The sequence below is a fragment of the Nerophis lumbriciformis genome, linkage group LG28 (genome assembly GCF_033978685.3).
Source record: "Nerophis lumbriciformis linkage group LG28, RoL_Nlum_v2.1, whole genome shotgun sequence".
In the NCBI taxonomy this organism is placed as follows: Eukaryota; Metazoa; Chordata; class Actinopteri; order Syngnathiformes; family Syngnathidae; genus Nerophis; species Nerophis lumbriciformis.
Genome location: NC_084575.2, coordinates 6,441,235 through 6,461,026, shown reverse-complemented (window position 1 = coordinate 6,461,026; position 19,792 = coordinate 6,441,235). Strand labels below are relative to the sequence as shown.

General features: G+C 40.4%; 1 protein-coding gene and 8 non-coding genes across 9 annotated transcripts in view; 6 read left to right on the top strand and 3 right to left on the bottom strand.

Annotated features, from left to right (window-relative positions):
- The window catches only part of LOC133570497 (uncharacterized), a 45,340-nt gene that overhangs the window by 18,611 nt on the left and 6,937 nt on the right, over positions 1 to 19,792 (top strand). The window contains exon 3 of the mRNA XM_061923172.2: positions 1,871 to 3,685. Within this exon, the coding sequence (XP_061779156.2) occupies positions 1,871 to 3,685 (1,815 nt within the window). The remainder of the gene's footprint in view (positions 1 to 1,870; positions 3,686 to 19,792) is intronic.
- Positions 10,234 to 10,307, bottom strand: trnak-uuu (transfer RNA lysine (anticodon UUU)). Its single transcript has one exon. It is a non-coding gene; the product is annotated as a tRNA-Lys (tRNA).
- On the top strand, positions 10,834 to 10,906 carry trnav-cac (transfer RNA valine (anticodon CAC)). Its single transcript has one exon. It is a non-coding gene; the product is annotated as a tRNA-Val (tRNA).
- On the bottom strand, positions 12,817 to 12,887 carry trnag-gcc (transfer RNA glycine (anticodon GCC)). The gene has a single exon. It is a non-coding gene; the product is annotated as a tRNA-Gly (tRNA).
- trnav-cac (transfer RNA valine (anticodon CAC)) lies at positions 13,129 to 13,201 on the top strand. Its single transcript has one exon. It is a non-coding gene; the product is annotated as a tRNA-Val (tRNA).
- Positions 14,934 to 15,006, top strand: trnav-cac (transfer RNA valine (anticodon CAC)). Its single transcript has one exon. It is a non-coding gene; the product is annotated as a tRNA-Val (tRNA).
- trnag-gcc (transfer RNA glycine (anticodon GCC)) lies at positions 16,927 to 16,997 on the bottom strand. Its single transcript has one exon. It is a non-coding gene; the product is annotated as a tRNA-Gly (tRNA).
- trnav-cac (transfer RNA valine (anticodon CAC)) lies at positions 17,236 to 17,308 on the top strand. The gene has a single exon. It is a non-coding gene; the product is annotated as a tRNA-Val (tRNA).
- trnav-cac (transfer RNA valine (anticodon CAC)) lies at positions 19,539 to 19,611 on the top strand. Its single transcript has one exon. It is a non-coding gene; the product is annotated as a tRNA-Val (tRNA).

Sequence of the window (19,792 nt, the reverse complement as noted above, 5' to 3'; positions counted from 1 at the left end):
TAAATAAAGTGTTTGTATGTTGTCTATATCCAACATGATGTATTATTATAACTGATCTTTTTTGTAACACAGTTAATGAATGAAGTGTACTTTTGTAGTTATTTCCCATATTTCTACACAATAAGTCAGATATGTAACACTAGTGAGCAGTAGAGAATATGAAGTCATTTTTGTCCCAGGACTTATTTTGCTTTATTCATTATTGCAATGTCTTTTGCCACCTTATGTGGTATATTTTTTACATGAGATTTCCAGTTCAATTTATCATCTGTTATTACACCCAAAAATCCAGTTTATTTTACCCATTCAATGTCTACTCTGTCCATTTGGACTTCTCCTGTAACCAAATAGCATTATTTTACTTTTACTGAGACTCAAAGATAGTCTGTTTTTGTCAAAGCATCTTTTTAATGTGTTCATTTCTTCTGTTATTATTTGTATTATTTTCTGTGTGTTCTCTCCTAAACAGAAAGCAGTTGTGTCGTCTGCAAATAAAACTAACTAAGTCCTTTGTAACTTTACAAATGTGGTTTATATAAAGATGAAACAATCTTGGTCCCAGTATTGATCCCTGGGGTACACCACAAGATATATCTAGCCGTGTTGACATATTTTCACCCATCTTCACATATTGCTTCCTGTTGGTTAAATAGCTTCTTACCCAGTTCAAGACCAAACCTCTGATGCCATATCCTTCTAGTTTTGTTATAAAAATATCATGATTAATTGTGTCAAATGCTTTAGTTTAGTCCATGAATACTGCGGCCGCACATTCTTTACCATCTATTGCATTGCTCATTTCTTTTGTTATTTGGATTAATGCTATCCATGTTGAGATATTTGCTGTGAATTCTGGTGTGTAGTTAGTAAACTGGTGTATGTCTCCATTCTTATAAATTGGTACGACTTTTGCAATTTTCATTTTGTCAGGGAATTTGCGGGTTAGAAATGATACGTTGCTGATATATGTCAGAGGTTCTGAAATGTCTTCTATAACCTTTTTTATGGTTACCATATCTATTCCATGACAGTCGGTTGAGGTCTTGGATTTACAATGTTTTACAATTTTGATTATTTCTTCTTTAGTCACGTTCTTAAGAAACATGGAATTGGGATTTCTGTCTATGAGCTCACTCAAGTCCTCAACTGATCCATCATCTGCATTTGGAAATCTTTGTTCCACATTTTTTCCAATATCAACAAAGTAATCATTAAAACGTTGAACTATTTGGTTCATATTGTCATTTTTTGTATTTCCATGTAGAAAGTACTGGGGGTAATCTTTCTTAGCAGCATTTTTAATGATGCTATTTAGGATGCCCCATGTTGCTCTCATGTTGTTTCTGTTCTTCTTTAATAATTGTCTGTAGTATTCCTTCTTACATGTTCCTAGTATACCAATTAGCTTGTTTTTATATTTCTTATACTTATTTTCTGCCTCTATAGATGTCTGTGTTATTAATATTCCATATAATGTCTTTTTTTTGTGACAAGCATTTTTCAGTCCTTTTGTCATCCATGGTTGGTTGTTTTTCTTTTGCTTCTTACTAACTTCTTTCCATGGACAACATAAACATTGATATTATACATGTGGGCCAATATATATATATATATATATATATATATATATATATATATATATATATATATATATATATATATTTGATGTGGCAAGCTACTTTTGCAGTGTATAGCTTAGCTACATTTAATTGAGAGTATAGCTTAGCTCCATTTAATTGAGAGTAACTTGTAGCTTAGCTTACTACATTGTCCAGGTAGCTTGCCCATCACTGTCTATTTGGCCTAGCTCACATGTCAATAGTTTGAATACTGCAAACTTCAATACAGTAACACCTCATTTGTTCTGCAGACGTCCAGCGGGTGTCAGCGGGGAGTCATGAAGAGGAGTGGCACACCAGTGTGGGACAGAAGGAGCTACAGGCCCCCTCCCACATTAAAGAGGAGCAGCTTCATGATGAAGATGAAGCTCAGTCCTTACAGCTTCATCACAGTCAAAGTGAGGAGAACAGAGGGGCGGAGCTTGTAAGTCAACACATCACAGAAGCTGATGGAGAGCATTGTGAAGATATCAAGTCAGAACCAGACAGCATCTTTGCTCCACTGTCAGACATGGACCACATGATGTCACACTCTTCTGATCACAGTGACCACATCCAAAAACCTTTGGAGAGTAAAAATGACTCTAAAGGTGATACGAGACATCACACTAACAACAAACACTTTGACTGCTCTGAATGTGGGAAATCATTTAGAAAGAAGAGTCATTTTACAGAACACATGAGAACACATACTGGAGAGAAACCTTTTGCTTGCTCAGCTTGTGCTAAAAGATTCAAAACTAAGAAGGAAATGATATTACACATGAGAACACACACAGGTGAGCAATCTTTTGCTTGCTCTGTTTGTAAGAAGAGTTTCTCCAGAAAGGAACACATGACCACACACATGAGAACACACACTGGAGAGAAACCTTTTACTTGCTCTGTTTGTAAGAAGAGTTTCTCCAGAAAGGGTGACATGACCACACACATGAGAACACACACTGGAGAGAAACCTTATGCTTGCTCAGCTTGTGCTAAAAGATGCAACACTAAGAAAGTCATGATCACACACATGAGAACACACACAGGTGAGAAACCTTTTACTTGCTCTGTTTGTAAGAAGAGTTTCTCCAGAAAGGGTGATATGACCACACACATGAGAACACACACTGGAGAGAAACCTTTTGCTTGCTCAGCTTGTGCTGAAAGTTTCAACACTAAGAAGGAACTTATATTACATGTGAGAACACACACAGGTGGTAAACCTTTTACTTGCGCCGTTTGTAAGAAGAGTTTCTCCAGAAAGGAACACATGACCAGACACATGAGAACACACACTGGAGAGAGACCTTTTGTTTGCTCAGCTTGTGCTAAAAGATTCAACACTAAGAAGGAAATGATATTACACATGAGGACACACACAGGTGAGAAACCCTTTGCTTGCTCTGTTTGTAAGAAGATTTTCTCCAGAAAGGAACACATGACCACACACATGAGAACACACACTGGAGAGAAACCTTTTACTTGCTCTGTTTGTAAGAAGAGTTTCTCCAGAAAGGGTGACATGACCATACACATGAGAACACACACTGGAGAGAAACCTTTTGCTTGCTCAGCTTGTGATAAAAGATTCAACACTAAAAAGAAAAATATATTACACATGAGAACACACACTGGAGAGAAACCTTTTGCTTGCTCAGCTTGCGCTAAAAGATTCAACACTAAGATTGAAATGATGTTACACATGAGAACACACACAGGTGAGAAACCTTTTTCTTGCTCTGTTTGTAAGAAGAGTTTCTCCAGAAAAGAACACATGACCACACACATGAGAACACACACTGGAGAGAAACCTTATACTTGCTCTGTTTGTAAGAAGAGTTTCTCCAGAAAGGGTGACATGACCATACACATGAGAACACACACTGGAGAGAAACCTTTTGCTTGCTCAGCTTGTGCTAAAAGATTCAACACTAAGAAGAAAATTATATTACACATGAGAACACACTCAGGTGAGAAACCTTTTACTTGCTCTGTTTGTAAGAAGAGTTTCTCCAGAAAGGGTGACATGACCATACACATGAGAACACACACTGGAGAGAAACCTTTTGCTTGCTCAGCTTGTGCTAAAAGATTCAACACTAAGAAGAAAATTATATTACACATGAGAACACACACTGAAAAGAAACCTTTTGCTTGCTCAGTGTTAGAATAATTATGTATATATTATCACACTAACTTTAGTATCCTTAAAGTCTGTTGCTTTAGTTATTAGTTATTGTGCTCAAGTTAGACTTTTCTATTTGTGCAAGGACAAAAACTTCTTGTCTGAGGGGTGGCCTCAGCCTCAGATGTTATCTTTGTTTTAGCCCGCTAACAGCCAAGGACTTCAAGGACCTCAACGAAGATAAGACGACAACACGCAGACGAAGCAGAGACTTTAAGGACCTCAATGAAGATAAGATGACAACATGCAGACAAAGCCGAGACAAGGCGAAATCACAAGGCCCCCACCACATTCTGTCACGTATTGTGCGTCCTGGACCTGCTTTGCATAATATATGTGACCACTCCTTTTAGACGCGGCCTCAGTGATGTTGACTGTGGAACTCTTGAATAAATAGAGGGACGCGGGAGCTGAACCTTAGAGCGTAGGGCGAGACTGTGACTAAGTGTGCAGCTCCATGTGTTCTCCTTATGAGCTATATTGAACTCTGTCTCTGCATGATTCCTTGCTTCTTGTCTGATGAATATATGTCATCAGTGTTTGAACCTGACACTCAGCTTGTGCTAAAAGATTCTACACTAAAAAAGAACTTTTATTACACATGAAAACACACATTGGGGAGAAACCTTTTACTTGCTCTGTTTGTAAGAAGAGTTTCTCCAGAAAGGGTGACATGACCATACACATGAGAACACACACTGGAGAGAAACCTTTTGCTTGCTCAGCTTGTGCTAAAAGATTCAACACTAAGAAGAAAATTATATTACACATGAGAACACACACTGAAAAGAAACCTTTTGCTTGCTCAGTGTTAGAATAATTATGTATATATTATCACACTAACTTTAGTATCCTTAAAGTCTGTTGCTTTAGTTATTAGTTATTGTGCTCAAGTTAGACTTTTCTATTTGTGCAAGGACAAAAACTTCTTGTCTGAGGGGTGGCCTCAGCCACAGATGTTATCTTTGTTTTAGCCCGCTAACAGCCAAGGACTTCAAGGACCTCAACGAAGATAAGACGACAACACGCAGACGAAGCAGAGACTTTAAGGACCTCAATGAAGATAAGATGACAACATGCAGACAAAGCCGAGACAAGGCGAAATCACAAGGCCCCCACCACATTCTGTCACGTATTGTGCGTCCTGGACCTGCTTTGCATAATATATGTGACCACTCCTTTTAGACGCGGCCTCAGTGATGTTGACTGTGGAACTCTTGAATAAATAGAGGGACGCGGGAGCTGAACCTTAGAGCGTAGGGCGAGACTGTGACTAAGTGTGCAGCTCCATGTGTTCTCCTTATGAGCTATATTGAACTCTGTCTCTGCATGATTCCTTGCTTCTTGTCTGATGAATATATGTCATCAGTGTTTGAACCTGACACTCAGCTTGTGCTAAAAGATTCTACACTAAAAAAGAACTTTTATTACACATGAAAACACACATTGGGGAGAAACCTTTTACTTGCTCTGTTTGTATGATGAGTTTCTCCAGAAAGTGTGACATGACCACACACATGAGAACACACACTGGAGAGAAACCGTTTAGTTGCACTGTGTGTGATAAGATGTTCAGGTTTAAGTATCAGGCCAGTAGACACAAGTGTGTAACAGTCATGGAAGCTGCAGGGATTTAAAAACACTTAAAGGGGAACATTATCACAATTTCAGAAGGGTTAAAACCATTAAAAATCAGTTCCCAGTGGCTAATTTTATTTTTCGAAGTTTTTTTGAAAATTCTACCCATCACGCAATATCCCTAAAAAAGCTTCAAAGTGCCTGATTTTAACCATCGTTATATACACCCGTCCATTTTCCTGTGACGTCACATAGTGATGCCAATACAAACAAACATGGCGGATAGAACAGCAAGCTATAGCGACATTAGCTCGGATTCAGACTCGGATTTCAGCGGCTTAAGCGATTCAACAGATTACGCATGTATTGAAACGGATGGTTGTAGTGTGGAGGCAGGTAGCGAAAACGAAATTGAAGAAGAAACTGAAGCTATTGAGCCATATCGGTTTGAACCGTATGCAAGCGAAACCGAGGAAAACGACACGACAGCCAGCGACACGGGAGAAAGCGAGGACGAATTCGGCGATCGCCTTCTAACCAACGATTGGTATGTGTTTGTTTGGCATTAAAGGAAACTAACAACTATGAACTAGGTTTACAGCATATGAAATACATTTGGCAACAACATGCACTTTGAGAGTGCAGACAGCCCATTTCAGGCGCACTAAGAACATATATTTTTCCACAATTTCAGCACTCAAGTTAACCATACCTAAATAGACACAAAATACTGCATTACACAAGACTACCCGAATGTACTCGAATGAAAAAAATAAATGTTTTTAAGCTAAATTATTGGTAAACACAGTTTATGTATAATAATTACGTAAAACCGCGAGTAATGAATAAAGTTTTCATCAATTAATATATTCTGTAGACATACCCTCATCCGCTCTTTTTTCCTGAAAGCTGATCTGTCCAGTTTTGGAGTTGATGTCAGCAGGCCAGGGAAGCTAGGGTCGATATTCTTCTCTTGATCATCTTCGGTGGCATAAGGGACGGTGTGAGCCAAGACATCCAGGGGGTTTAGCTCACTCGTTTGCGGGAACAAACTGCCGCCATTGTTTGCCGTGCTAGCGAGGTCCTTTGTCCCTGAATTGCTCACACACTCCGGCAGATTCAATGGGGGTCTGGCGGCAGATTTCTTTGACTTTATGGTTGGAAATGCATCTGCTTTGAGTGTCGCAGGATATCCACACATTCTTGCCATCTCTGTCGTAGCATAGCTTTCGTCGGTAAAGTGTGCGGAACAAACGACTGACCATTTCGTCGGCTTTCCCCACACCCTCGTATTTTGAACAAATGTCATCCAATTTCTTGCCACTTTCGCATCTTTGGGCCACTGGTGCAACTTGAATCCATCCCTGTTCGTGTTGTTACACCCTCCGACAACACACCGACGAAAGTGAGAAAATGGCGGATTGCTTCCCGATGTGACGTCACGTTGTGACGTCACAACGTCATTGCTCCGAGAGCGAATAATAGAAAGGCGTTTAATTCGCCAAAATTCACCCATTTAGAGTTCGGAAATCGGTTAAAAAAATATATGGTCTTTTTTCTGCAACATCAAGGTATATATTGACGCTTACATAGGTCTGGTGATAATGTTCCCCTTTAAATTAGTGGTAAAAGTGCAATATAATAACACAGTTTTAGAATGATTTCCCTGTTAAAATCTCACAATTCATGAGATTTTTATCTAAAATGATGTTTTTCGGGGCTTGTTGGTCTCGTGGTATGATTCTTGCTTAGGGTGCGAAAGGTCCCAGGTTCAATTCCTGGACAAGCCCTTAACAGTGATTTAAAACTCTTAGCTTAATTTTCCAAACTGCACACAATGAAGGGATCAATGAAAATGTATAAAGTCAAATACAGTGGTAGCTCAATTTACGAGCTCTATTTGTTTTAGGACAGAGCTTGTAACCCTTAGTTTTTTTTTGCAGGAAAATAGCCATACCTTTAAATTAGTGGTAAAAGTGTAATATACTAACACAGTTTCAGAATGATTTCCCTGTTAAAATCTCACAATTCATGAGATTTTTATCTAAAATTATATTTTTCGGGGCTTGTTGGTCTCGTCGTATGATTCTCGCTTTGGGTGCAAGAGGTCCTGGGTTCAATTCCCGTACAAGTTCTTAACAGTGATTTTGAACTATAGCTACACTTTCCAAAATGCACACAACGAAGGGATCAATGAAAATGTATAAAATCAAATACAATGGTAGCTCAATTTACGAGCTCTAATTGTTTACGAAAGAGCTTGTAACCCTTAGTTCTTTTTTTAGGTCAAAATAGCCATACCTTTAAATTAGTGGTAAAAGTGCAATATACTAACCCAGTTTCAGAATGATCTCCCTGTTAAAATCTCACAATTCATGAACACGTTTGATGAAAGTTGATTTTTTGGGGCTTGTTGGTCTAGTGGTATGATTCTCGCTTAGGATGCGAGATGTCCTGGGTTCAACTCCCGGAGAAGCCCTTAATAGTGATTTACAGCTCTTAGCTTAATTTTCCAAACTGCACACACTCAAGGGATCAATGAAAATTATAAAATCAAATACAGTGGTAGCTCAATTTACAAGCTCTAATTGTTTTAGGACAGAGCCTGTAACCCTTAGTTCTTTTTTGCAGGAAAATAGCCATACCTTTAAATTAGTGGTAAAAGTGCAATATACTAACCCAGTTTCAGAATGATTTTCCTGTTAAAATCTCACAATTCATGAGATTTGTATCTAAAATGATATTTTTTGGGGCTTGTTGGTCTAGTGGTCTGATTCTCGCTTAGGGTGCGAGAGGTCCCGGGTTCAACTCCCAGACAAGCCCCTAACAGTGATCTTGAAGTCTTAGCTAAATTTTCCAAACTGCACACAATGAAGGGATCAATGAAAATGTATAAAATCAAATACAGTGGTAGCTCAATTTACAAGCTCTAATTGTTTTAGGACAGAGCTTGTAACACTTAGTTCTTTTTTGCAGGAAAATAGCCATACCTTTAAAATAGTGGTAAAAGTGCAATATACTAACACAGTTTCAGAATGATTTCCCTGTTAAAATCTCACAATTCATGAGATTTGTATCTAAAATGATATTTTTCGGGGCTTGTTGGTCTAGTGGTATGATTCTCGCTTAGGGTGCGAGAGGTCCTGCGTTCAATTCCTGGACAAGCCCTTAACAGTGCTTTTGAACCCTCAGCTCAATTTTCTAAACTGCACACACTCAAAGGATTGATTGATTGAGACTTTTATTAATAGGTTGCACAGTGAAGTACATATGCCGTACAATTGACCACTAAATGGTAACACCCCAATAAGTTTTTTAAATTGTTTAAGTCGGGGTCCACTTCATATATATACTATCGTCATAATACAGTCATCACACAAGAGAATCACATTGAATTATTTACAATCTGGGGTCTGGAGGGGGGTGGGTTTGGTTGTTATCATCAGTCATCAACAATTGAGAACAGAGAAATGGATATTGAAACAGTGTAGGACTGACTTGGTAGGATATGGACAGCAAGTAGTGGGCATAGAGAGAGAGAGATAGAGAGAGAGAGAGAGAGAGAGAGAGAGAGAGAGAGAGAGAGAGAGAGAGAGAGAGAGAGAGAGAGAGAGAGAGAGAGAGAGAGAGAGAGAGATCAGAAGGCATAAGAAAAAGTATCTACATTTGATTATTTACATTTGATTATTAAGAATGAAAGAGTTAAAGACTTGCTTCAACAACACTACTTTGCAACAAAGAAATGCTATAAACAAAAAGCTGCTACATGCGTCTTGTCATTTTATCTGCAGTGTTTACAATTAAAACTGACTTCTTTTGATTTGGAACCCATCTGACGTAGTCTTTCTTTCTGAGTCCTGGTTCAATCCATATTTAAAATGGCATTTTTTTTAAGAAAACATTGCACTAAACATCAAACTCTGTGGATTTTATTCAAAACGAATAGAATTTGGCTTGCATTCATGTGGTTTGAAAACAAACTGAGAAAGTGTTACAGAAAAAACATCAAGACACTGACGGGATTTGAGCCCAACATCTCCTATGTAACAAACAGGCACCTTGACTGACAGCTACAGTGCCTGGAACAGCATGGGATTTCAACACGATGTCTATAACCCTACACTGAATTAATGATAGCCTATTTGAGGCGATAGCATTGATTATCAGTAATTTACATTAGTTTAAACAAGCATGGCTTGAAAGTTATGTTGCAAACGTTTTAACTAGAAACCTTTTTGCAAATTTAGAGAAGGACATGGGCTGTACAAGAAAACCCTCAAACCCTCGTGCTCGCGTCAAGATTTCGTCCCTGGGTGGGCTTGAACCACCATCCTCTCAGTTAACAGCCGAACGCGCTGACCGATTGTCATTGTCTTTGGATGGGCGTAACTAGAAGTATACTGATTCAGCCTTCGGTGAGTTCAATATGCCCTTTGGGTGGAATGCCTGTGTCTTGCGGTTTTCACAAACATTGCTTTTGTCCCTTATGAATATTAGTTAAAATGTAATAAAAGCAACAGAATGCATTTGCCGGGAATCGGACCCGGGTCTCCCGCGTGGCAGGCGAGAATTTTGCCACTGAACCACCAATGCCTGTGGAGTAAAAGAGATTTATGAACTCGGTTAAGAGGAAGAACGTTTGAAATGCGGGCTGCGACGGACCAAACATGCTACACTGAATTAATGATAGCCAAAATGAGGTGATAGCATTGATTATCAGTAATTTACATTAATTTAAACAAGAATGGCTTGAAAGTTATGTTGCAAACGTGGCACACGTATTAACTAGAAACTTTTTTGCAAATTTAGAGAAGGACATGGGCTGTACAAGAAAACCCTCAAACCCCTGTGCTCGAGTCAAGATTTCGTCCCTGGGTGGGCTTGAACCACCATCCTCTCAGTTAAAAGCCGAACGCGCTGACCGATTACGCCACAGAGACTAACTGGTTACCATGTTCTAATACTCCCCAAAAAAATTATAAAATCTCATGTTACGATGTCCCGATGTCATTGTCTTTGGATTAGCGTAACTAGAAGTACACTGCTTCAGCCTTTGGCGAGTTCAATATGCCTTTTGGGTGGAATGCCTGCGTCTTGCGGTTGTCACAAACATTGTTTTTGTCCCTTATGAATATTAGTTAAAATGTAATAAAAGCAACAGAATGCATTGACCGGGAATCGGACCCGGGTCTCCCGCTTGAATTCTACCACTGAACCACCAATGCCTGTGGAGTAAAAGAGATTTCTGAACTCGGTTAAGAGGAAGAACGTTTGAAATGCGGGCTGCGACAGACTAAACATGCTACAAAGTAGTTTTCATTCTACGTGCACAAGGGATTTAACAACATCCACAAAAGGCAAGAAATAAAATGCAGCTAATAACAGCAATAAGACTAGCGAGCACCATGTTTTCCATTGGCCGAAAATCAACTTGTAAGTCTTGATAAAGGTCTGCAACCTGCAGCAGTTTCCATGGTGTAGTGGTTATCACATTCGCCTCACACGCGAAAGGTCCCCTGTTCGAAACAGGGTGGAAACAAGGTCTTTTTACTTTCCTTCTTACCTCTATAAATAAGCAAGGAAATAAATGATAGCAAGGTCCTGTGTTTCATCATGAAGTAGTTTGCAACATAGCTGACTACCTCATGTACAGCCGAGCATACACAAAACCAAATTTAGAGGGTTCTCATATAGGCAGACCTCAGGCTTCAACATCATGAATGCTGGGTTCCATGAAAATGTCACGCACAAACCTGTGAAATTTCTCATTCGTTCAAGTCACTGTATTCTCAGGGCTTTGAATGGATTGCAACTGTACTATTTAGATTGACTTATAAGATGTTTAACCTCTCTTTTAGCAGGAATCATAGGTGTAATTCCCAAAGAGTTAAAGAAGACAGCTGCAGTCTGAATGAGTGTTGGCCTTGCTTTCAAAATAAGAACCAGTCAAATAGTCACTTGAAACCTAAATCATAGCAGAGGATGGTTTCGATCCATCGACCTCTGGGTTATGGGCCCAGCACGCTTCCTCTGCGCCACTCTGCTGTCTTAAACTACAAGATGCTTACTCTGGTGAATATCCTGACAAACTACTTGTAACAAAGTGATTTGGAACCCATCTGAAGTAGTGTTTCTTTCTGAGTCCTGGTTCAATCCACATTTAAAATGGCATTTTTTTGAAGAAAACATTGCAGTAAACATCAAAGTCTGTGGATCCATTGGGATTTTATTCAAAACGAATAGAATTTTGCTTGCATTCATGTGGTTTGAAAACAAACTGAGAAAGTGTTACAGAAAAAACATCAAGACACTGACGGGATTTGAGCCCAACATCTCCTATGTAACAAACAGGCACCTTGACTGACAGCTACAGCGCCTGGAACAGCATGGGATTTCAACACGATGTCTATAACCCTACACTGAATTAATGATAGCCAATTTGAGGCGATAGCATTGATTATCAGTAATTTACTTTAGTTTAAACAAGCATGGCTTGAAAGTTATGTTGCAAACGTTTTAACTAGAAGCTTTTTTGCAAATTTAGAGAAGGACATGGGCTGTACAAGAAAACCCTCAAACCCTCGTGCTCGCGTCAAGATTTCGTCCCTGGGTGGGCTTGAATCACCATTCTCTCAGTTAACAGAAACGCACTGACCGATTGTCATTGTCATTGGATGGGCGTAACTAGTAGAACACAGATTCAGCTTTTGGTGAGTCCAATATGCCTTTTGGGTGGAATGCCTGCGTCTTGCGGTTGTCACAAACATTGCTTTTGTACCTTATGAATATTAGTTAAAATGCAATAAAACAAATAGAATGCATTTACCGGGAATCTGACCCGGGTCTCCCGTGTGGTAGGCGAGAACTCTACCACTGAACCACCAATGCCTGTGGAGTAAAAGAGGTTTCTGAACTCGGTTAAGAGGAAGAACGTTTGAAATGCGGGCTGCGACGGACCAAACATGCTACACTGAATTAATGATAGCCAATATGAGGCGATAGCATTGATTATCAGTAATTTACATTAATTTAAACAAGAATGGCTTGAAAGTTATGTTGCAAACGTTTTAACTAGAAACTTTTTTGCAAATTTAGAGAAGGACATGGGCTGTACAAGAAAACCCTCAAACCCCTGTGCTCGAGTCAAGATTTCGTACCTGGGTGGGCTTGAACTTTCATCCTCTCAGTTAACAGCCGAACGCGCTGACCGATTGCGCCACAGAGACTTACTGGTTTACATGATTAATTACTCCCCAAAAAATTATAAAATCTTATGTTACGATGTCCCGATTGTCATTGTCTTTGGATGGGCGTAACTAGAAGTACACTGCTTCAGCCTTCGGCGAGTCCAATATGCCTTTTGGGTGGAATGCCTGCGTCTTGAGGTTGTCGCAAACATTGCTTTTGTCCCTTATGAATATTAGTTAAAATGTAATAAAAGCATCAGTATGCATTGGCCGGGAATCGGACCCGGGTCTCCCGCGTGGCAGGCGAGAATTCTACCACTGAACCACCAATGCCTGTGGTGTAAAAGAGTTTTCTTAACTCGGTTAAGAGGAAGAACGTTTGAAATGCGGGCTGCGACAGACAAAACATGCTACAAAGTAGAACACATTCTACGTGCACAAGGGATTTACCAACATCCACAAAAGGCAAGAAATGCAATGCAGCTAATAACAGCAATACGACTAGCGAGCACCATGTTTTCCATTGGCCCAAAATCAACTTGTAAGTCTTCATAAAGGTCTGCAACTTGCAGCAGTTTCCATGGTGTAGTGGTTATCACATTCGCCTCACACGCGAAAGGTCCCCTGTTCGAAACAGGGTGGAAACAAGGTCTTTTTACTTTCCTTCTTACCTCTATAAATAAGCAAGGAAATAAATGATAGCAAGGTCCTGTGTTTCATCATAAAGTAGTTTGCAACATAGCTGACCACCTCATGTACAGCCGAGCACACACGACACCAAATTTAGAGGGTTCTCATATAGGCAGACCTCAGGCTTCAACATTATGATCAATCAATCAATCAATCAATCAATCTTTATTTATATAGCCCTAAATCACAAGTGTCTCAAAGGGCTGCACAAGCCACAACGACATCCTCGGTACAAAGCCCACATAAGGGCAAGGAAAAACTCACCCCAGTGGGACGTCGATGTGAATGACTATGAGAAACCTTGGAGAGGACCGCATATGTGGGTAACCCCCCCCCCCTCTAGGGGAGACCGAAAGCAATGGATGTCGAGTGGGTCTGACATAATATTGTGAGAGTCCAGTCCATAGTGGATCCAACATAATAGTAAGAGTCCAGTCCATAGTGGGGCCAAACTTGAAGAAGACAGCTGCAGTCTGAATGAGTGTTGGCCTTGCTTTCAAAATAAGAACCAGTCAAATAGTCACTTGAAACCTAAATCATAGCAGAGGATGGTTTCGATCCATCGACCTCTGGGTTATGGGCCCAGCACGCTTCCTCTGCGCCACTCTGCTGTCTTAAACTAGGAGATGCTTACTCTGGTGAATATCCTGACAAACTACTTGTAACAAAGTGATTTGGAACCCATCTGAAGTAGTGTTTCTTTCTGAGTCCTGGTTCAATCCACATTTAAAATGGCATTTTTTTGAAGAAAACATTGCAGTAAACATCAAACTCTGTGGATCCAATGGGATTTTATTCAAAACGAATAGAATTTGGCTTGCATTCATGTGGTTTGAAAACAAACTGAGAAAGGGTTACAGAAAAAACTTCAAGACACTGACGGGATTTGAGCCCAACATCTCCTATTTAACAAACAGGCACCTTGACTGACAGCTACAGCGCCTGGAACAGCATGGGATTTCAACACGATGTCTATAACCCTACACTGAATTAATGATAGCCAATTTGAGGCAATAGCATTGATTATCAGTAATTTACATTAGTTTAGACAAGCATGGCTTGAAAGTTATGTTGCAAACGTTTTAACTAGAAACTTTTTTGCAAATTTAGAGAAGGACATGGGATGTACAAGAAAACCCTCGTGCTCGCGTCAAGATTTCGTCCCTGGGTGGGCTTGAACCACCATCCTCTCAGTTAACAGCCGAACGCGCTGACCGATTGTCATTGTCTTTGGTTGGGCGTAACTAGAAGTATACTGATTCAGCCTTCGGTGAGTCCAATACGCCCTTTGGGTGGAATGCCTGCGTCTTGCGGTTTTCACAAAGATTGGTTTTGTCCCTTATGAATATTAGTTAAAATGTAATAAAAGCAACAGAATGCACTTGCCAGGAATCGGACCCGGGTCTCCCGCGTGGCAGGCGAGAATTCTACCACTGAACCACCAATGCCTGTGCAGTGAAGGATGTTTCTGAACTCGGTTAAGAGGAAGAACGTTTGAAATGCAGGCTGCTACAGACAAAACATGCTACAAAGTAGAGCACATTCTACGTGCACAAGGTATTTAACAACATCAACAAAAGGCAAGAAATGCAATGCAGCTAATAACAGCAATAAGACTAGCGAGCACCATGTTTTACATTGGCTGAAAATAAACTTGTAAGTTTTGATAAAGGTCTGCAACTTGCAGCAGTTTCCATGGTGTAGTGGTTATCACATTCGCCTCACACGTGAAAGGTCCCCTGTTCGAAACAGGGTGGAAACAAGGTCTTTTTACTTTCCTTCATACCTCTATAAATAAGCAAGGAAATAAATGATAGCAAGGTCCTGTGTTTCATCATAAAGTAGTTTGCAACATAGCTGACCACTTCATGTACAGCCGAGCACACACAACACCAAATTTAGAGGGTTCTCATATAGGCAGACCTCAGGCTTCTACATCATGAATGCTGGGTTCCATGAAAATGTCACGCACAAACCTGTGAAATTTCTCATTCATTCAAGTCACTGTATTCTCAGGGTTTTGAATGGATTGCAACTGTACTGTTTAGATTGACTTATAAGATGTTTAACCTCTCTTTTAGCAGGAATCATAGGTGTAATTCCCAAAGAGTTAGAGAAGGCAGCGGCAGTCTGAATGAGTGTTGGCCTTGCTTTCAAAATAAGAACCAGTCAAATAGTCACTTGAAACCTAAATCATAGCAGAGGATGGTTTCGATCCATCGAGCTCTGGGTTATGGGCCCAGCACGCTTCCTCTGCGCCACTCTGCTGTCTTAAACTAGGAGATGCTATCTCTGGTGAATATCCTGACAAACTACTTGTAACAAAGTGATTTGGAACCCATCTGAAGTAGTGTTTCTTTCTGAGTCCTGGTTCAATCCACATTTAAAATGGCATTTTTTTGAAGAAAACATTGCAGTAAACATCAAACTCTGTGGATCCAATGGGATTTTATTCAAAACGAATAGAATTTGGCTTGCATTCATGTGGTTTGAAAACAAACTGAGAAAGTGTTACAGAAAAAACTTCAAGACACTGACGGGATTTGAGCCCAACATCTCCTATTTAACAAACAGGCACCTTGACTGACAGCTACAGTGCCTGGAACAGCATTGGATTTCAACACGATGTCTATAACCCTACACTGAATTAATGATAGCCAATTTGAGGCGATAGCATTGATTATCAGTAATTTACATTAGTTTAAACAAGCATGGCTTGAAAGTTATGTTGCAAACGTTTTAACTAGAAACTTTTTTGCAAATTTAGAGAAGGACATGGGCTGTACAAGAAAACCCTCAAACCCTCGTGCTCGCGTCAAGATTTCGTCCCTGGGTGGGCTTGAACCACCATCCTCTCAGTTAACAGCCGAACGCGCTGACCGATTGTCATTGTCTTTGGTTGGGCGTAACTAGAAGTATACTGATTCAGCCTTCGGTGAGTCCAATACGCCCTTTGGGTGGAATGCCTGCGTCTTGCGGTTTTCACAAAGATTGGTTTTGTCCCTTATGAATATTAGTTAAAATGTAATAAAAGCAACAGAATGCACTTGCCAGGAATCGGACCCGGGTCTCCCGCGTGGCAGGCGAGAATTCTACCACTGAACCACCAATGCCTGTGGAGTAAAAGAGATTTATGAACTCGGTTAAGAGAAAGAACGTTTGAAATGCGGGCTGCGACGGACCAAACATGCTACACTGAATAAATGATAGCCAATATGAGGTGATAGCATTGATTATCAGTAATTTACTTTAGTTTAAACAAGAATGGCTTGAAAGTTATGTTGCAAACGTGGCACACGTATTAACTAGAAACTTTTTTGCAAATTTAGAGAAGGACATGGGCTGTACAAGAAAACCCTCAAACCCCTGTGCTCGAGTCAAGATTTCGTCCCTGGGTGGGCTTGAACCACCATCCTCTCAGTTAACAGCCAAACGCGCTGACCGATTGCGCCACAGAGACATACTGGTTAACATGTTCTAATACTCCCCAAAAAATTATAAAATCTCATGTTACGATGTCCCGATGTCATTGTCTTTGGGTTAGCGTAACTAGAAGTACACTGTTTCAGCCTTCGGCGAGTCCAATATGCCTTTTGGGTGGAACGCCTGCGTCTTGCGGTTGTCACAAACATTGCTTTTGTCCCTTATGAATATTAGTTAAAATGTAATAAAAGCAACAGAATGCATTGGCCGGGAATCGGACCCGGGTCTCCCGCATGGCAGGCGAGAATTCTACCACTGAACCACCAATGCCTGTGGAGTAAAAGATGTTTCTGAACTCGGTTAAGAGGAAGAACGTTTGAAATGCGGGCTGCGACAGACAAAACAGGCTACAAAGTAGTTTTCATTCTACGTGCACAAGGGATTTAACATCAACAAAAGGCAAGAAATGCAATGCAGCTAATAACAGCAATAAGACTAGCGAGCACCATGTTTTCCATTGGCTGAAAATAAACTTGTAAGTTTTGATAAAGGTCTGCAACTTGCAGCAGTTTCCATGGTGTAGTGGTTATCACATTCGCCTCACACGCGAAAGGTCCCCTGTTCGAAACAGGGTGGAAACAAGGTCTTTTTACTTTCCTTCTTACCTCTATAAATAAGCAAGGAAAAAAATGATAGCAAGGTCCTGTGTTTCATCATAAAGTAGTTTGCAACATAGCTGACCACCTCATGTACAGCCGAGCACACACGACACCAAATTTAGAGGGTTCTCATATAGGCAGACCTCAGGCTTCAACATCATGAATGCTGGGTTCCATGAAAATGTAACGCCCAACCTGTGAAATTTCTCATTCATTCAAGTCACTGTATTCTCAGGGCTTTCAATGGATTGCAACTGTACTGTTTAGATTGACTTATAAGATGTTTAACCTCTCTTTTAGCAGGAATCATAGGTGTAATTCCCAAAGAGTTAGAGAAGACAGCTGCAGTCTGAATGAGTGTTGGCCTTGCTTTCAAATTAAGAACCAGTCAAATAGTCACCTGAAAGCTAAATCACAGCAGAGGATGGTTTCGATCCATCGACCTCTGGGTTATGGGCCCAGCACGCTTCCGCTGCGCCACTCTGCTGTCTTAAACTACAAGATGCTTACTCTGGTGGATATCCAGTAAAAACTACTTGTAACAAAGTGATTTGGAACCCATCTGAAGTAGTGTTTCTTTCTGAGTCCTGGTTCAATCCACATTTAAAATGGCAGTTTTTTGAAGAAAACATTGCAGTAAACATCAAACTCTGTGGATCCATTGGGATTTTATTCAAAACGAATAGAATTTGGCTTGCATTCATGTGGTTTGAAAACAAACTGAGAAAGTGTTACAGAAAAAACATCAAGACACTGACGGGATTTGAGCCCAACATCTCCTATTTAACAAACAGGCACCTTGACTGACAGCTACAGTGCCTGGAACAGCATGGGATTTCAACACAATGTCTATAACCCTACACTGAATTAATGATAGCCAATTTGAGGCGATAGCATTGATTATCAGTAATTTACATTAGTTTAAACAAGCATGGCTTGAAAGTTATGTTGCAAACGTTTTAACTAGAAGCTTTTTTGCAAATTTAGAGAAGGACATGGGCTGTACAAGAAAACCCTCAAACCCTCGTGCTCGCGTCAAGATTTCATCCCTGGGTGGGCTTGAATCACCATTCTCTCAGTTAACAGAAACGCACTGACCGATTGTCATTGTCATTGGATGGGCGTAACTAGTAGAACACAGATTCAGCCTTTGGTGAGTCCAATATGCCTTTTGGGTGGAATGCCTGCGTCTTGCGGTTGTCACAAACATTGCTTTTGTACCTTATGAATATTAGTTAAAATGCAATAAAACAAATAGAATGCATTTGCCGGGAATCTGACCGGGGTCTCCCGCGTGGCAGGCAAGAATTCTACCACTGAACCACCAATGCCTGTGGAGTAAAAGAGATTTCTGAACTCGGTTAAGAGGAACAACGTTTGAAATGCGGGCTGCGACGGACCAAACATGCTACACTGAATTAATGATAGCCAATATGAGGCGATAGCATTGATTATCAGTAATTTACATTAGTTTAAACAAGAATGGCTTGAAAGTTATATTGCAATTGTGGCACACGTTTTAACTAGAAACTTTTTTGCAAATTTAGAGAAGGACATGGGCTGTACAAGAAAACCCTCAAACCCCTGTGCTCGAGTCAAGATTTCGTCCCTGGGTGGGCTTGAACCACCATCCTCTCAGTTAACAGCCGAACGCGCTGACCCATTGCGCCACAGAGACTTACTGGTTTACATGATTAATTACTCCCAAAAAAATTATAAAATCTTATGTTACGATGTCCCGATGTCGTTGTCTTTGGATTAGCGTAACTAGAAGTACACTGCTTCAGCCTTCGGTGAGTCCAATATGCCTTTTGGGTGGAATGCCTGCGTCTTGCGGTTTTCACAAACATTGCTTTTGTCTCTTATGAATATTAGTTAAAATGTAATAAAAGCAACAGAATGCATTGGCCGGGAATCGGACCCGGGTCTCCCGCGTGGCAGGCAAGAATTCTACCACTGAACCACCAATGCCTGTGGAGTAAAAAAGTTTTCTAAACTCGGTTAAGAGGAAGAATGGTTGAAATGCGGGCCGCGACAGACAAAACATGCTACAAAGTAGAACACGTTCTACGTGCACAAGGGATTTAACAACATCCACAAAAGGCAAGAAATGCAATGCAGCTAATAACAGCAATACGACTAGCGAGCACCATGTTTTCCATTGGCCGAAAATCAACTTGTAAGTCTTGATAAAGGTCTGCATCTTGCAGCAGTTTCCATGGTGTAGTGGTTATCACATTCGCCTCACACGCGAAAGGTCCCCTGTTCGAAACAGGGTGGAAACAAGGTATTTTTACTTTCCTTCTTACCTCTATAAATAAGCAAGGAAATAAATGATAGCAAGGTCCTGTGTTTCATCATAAAGTAGTTTGCAACATAGCTGACCACCTCATGTACAGCCGAGCACACACGACACCAAATTTAGAGGGTTCTCATATAGGCAGACCTCAGGCTTCAACATCATGA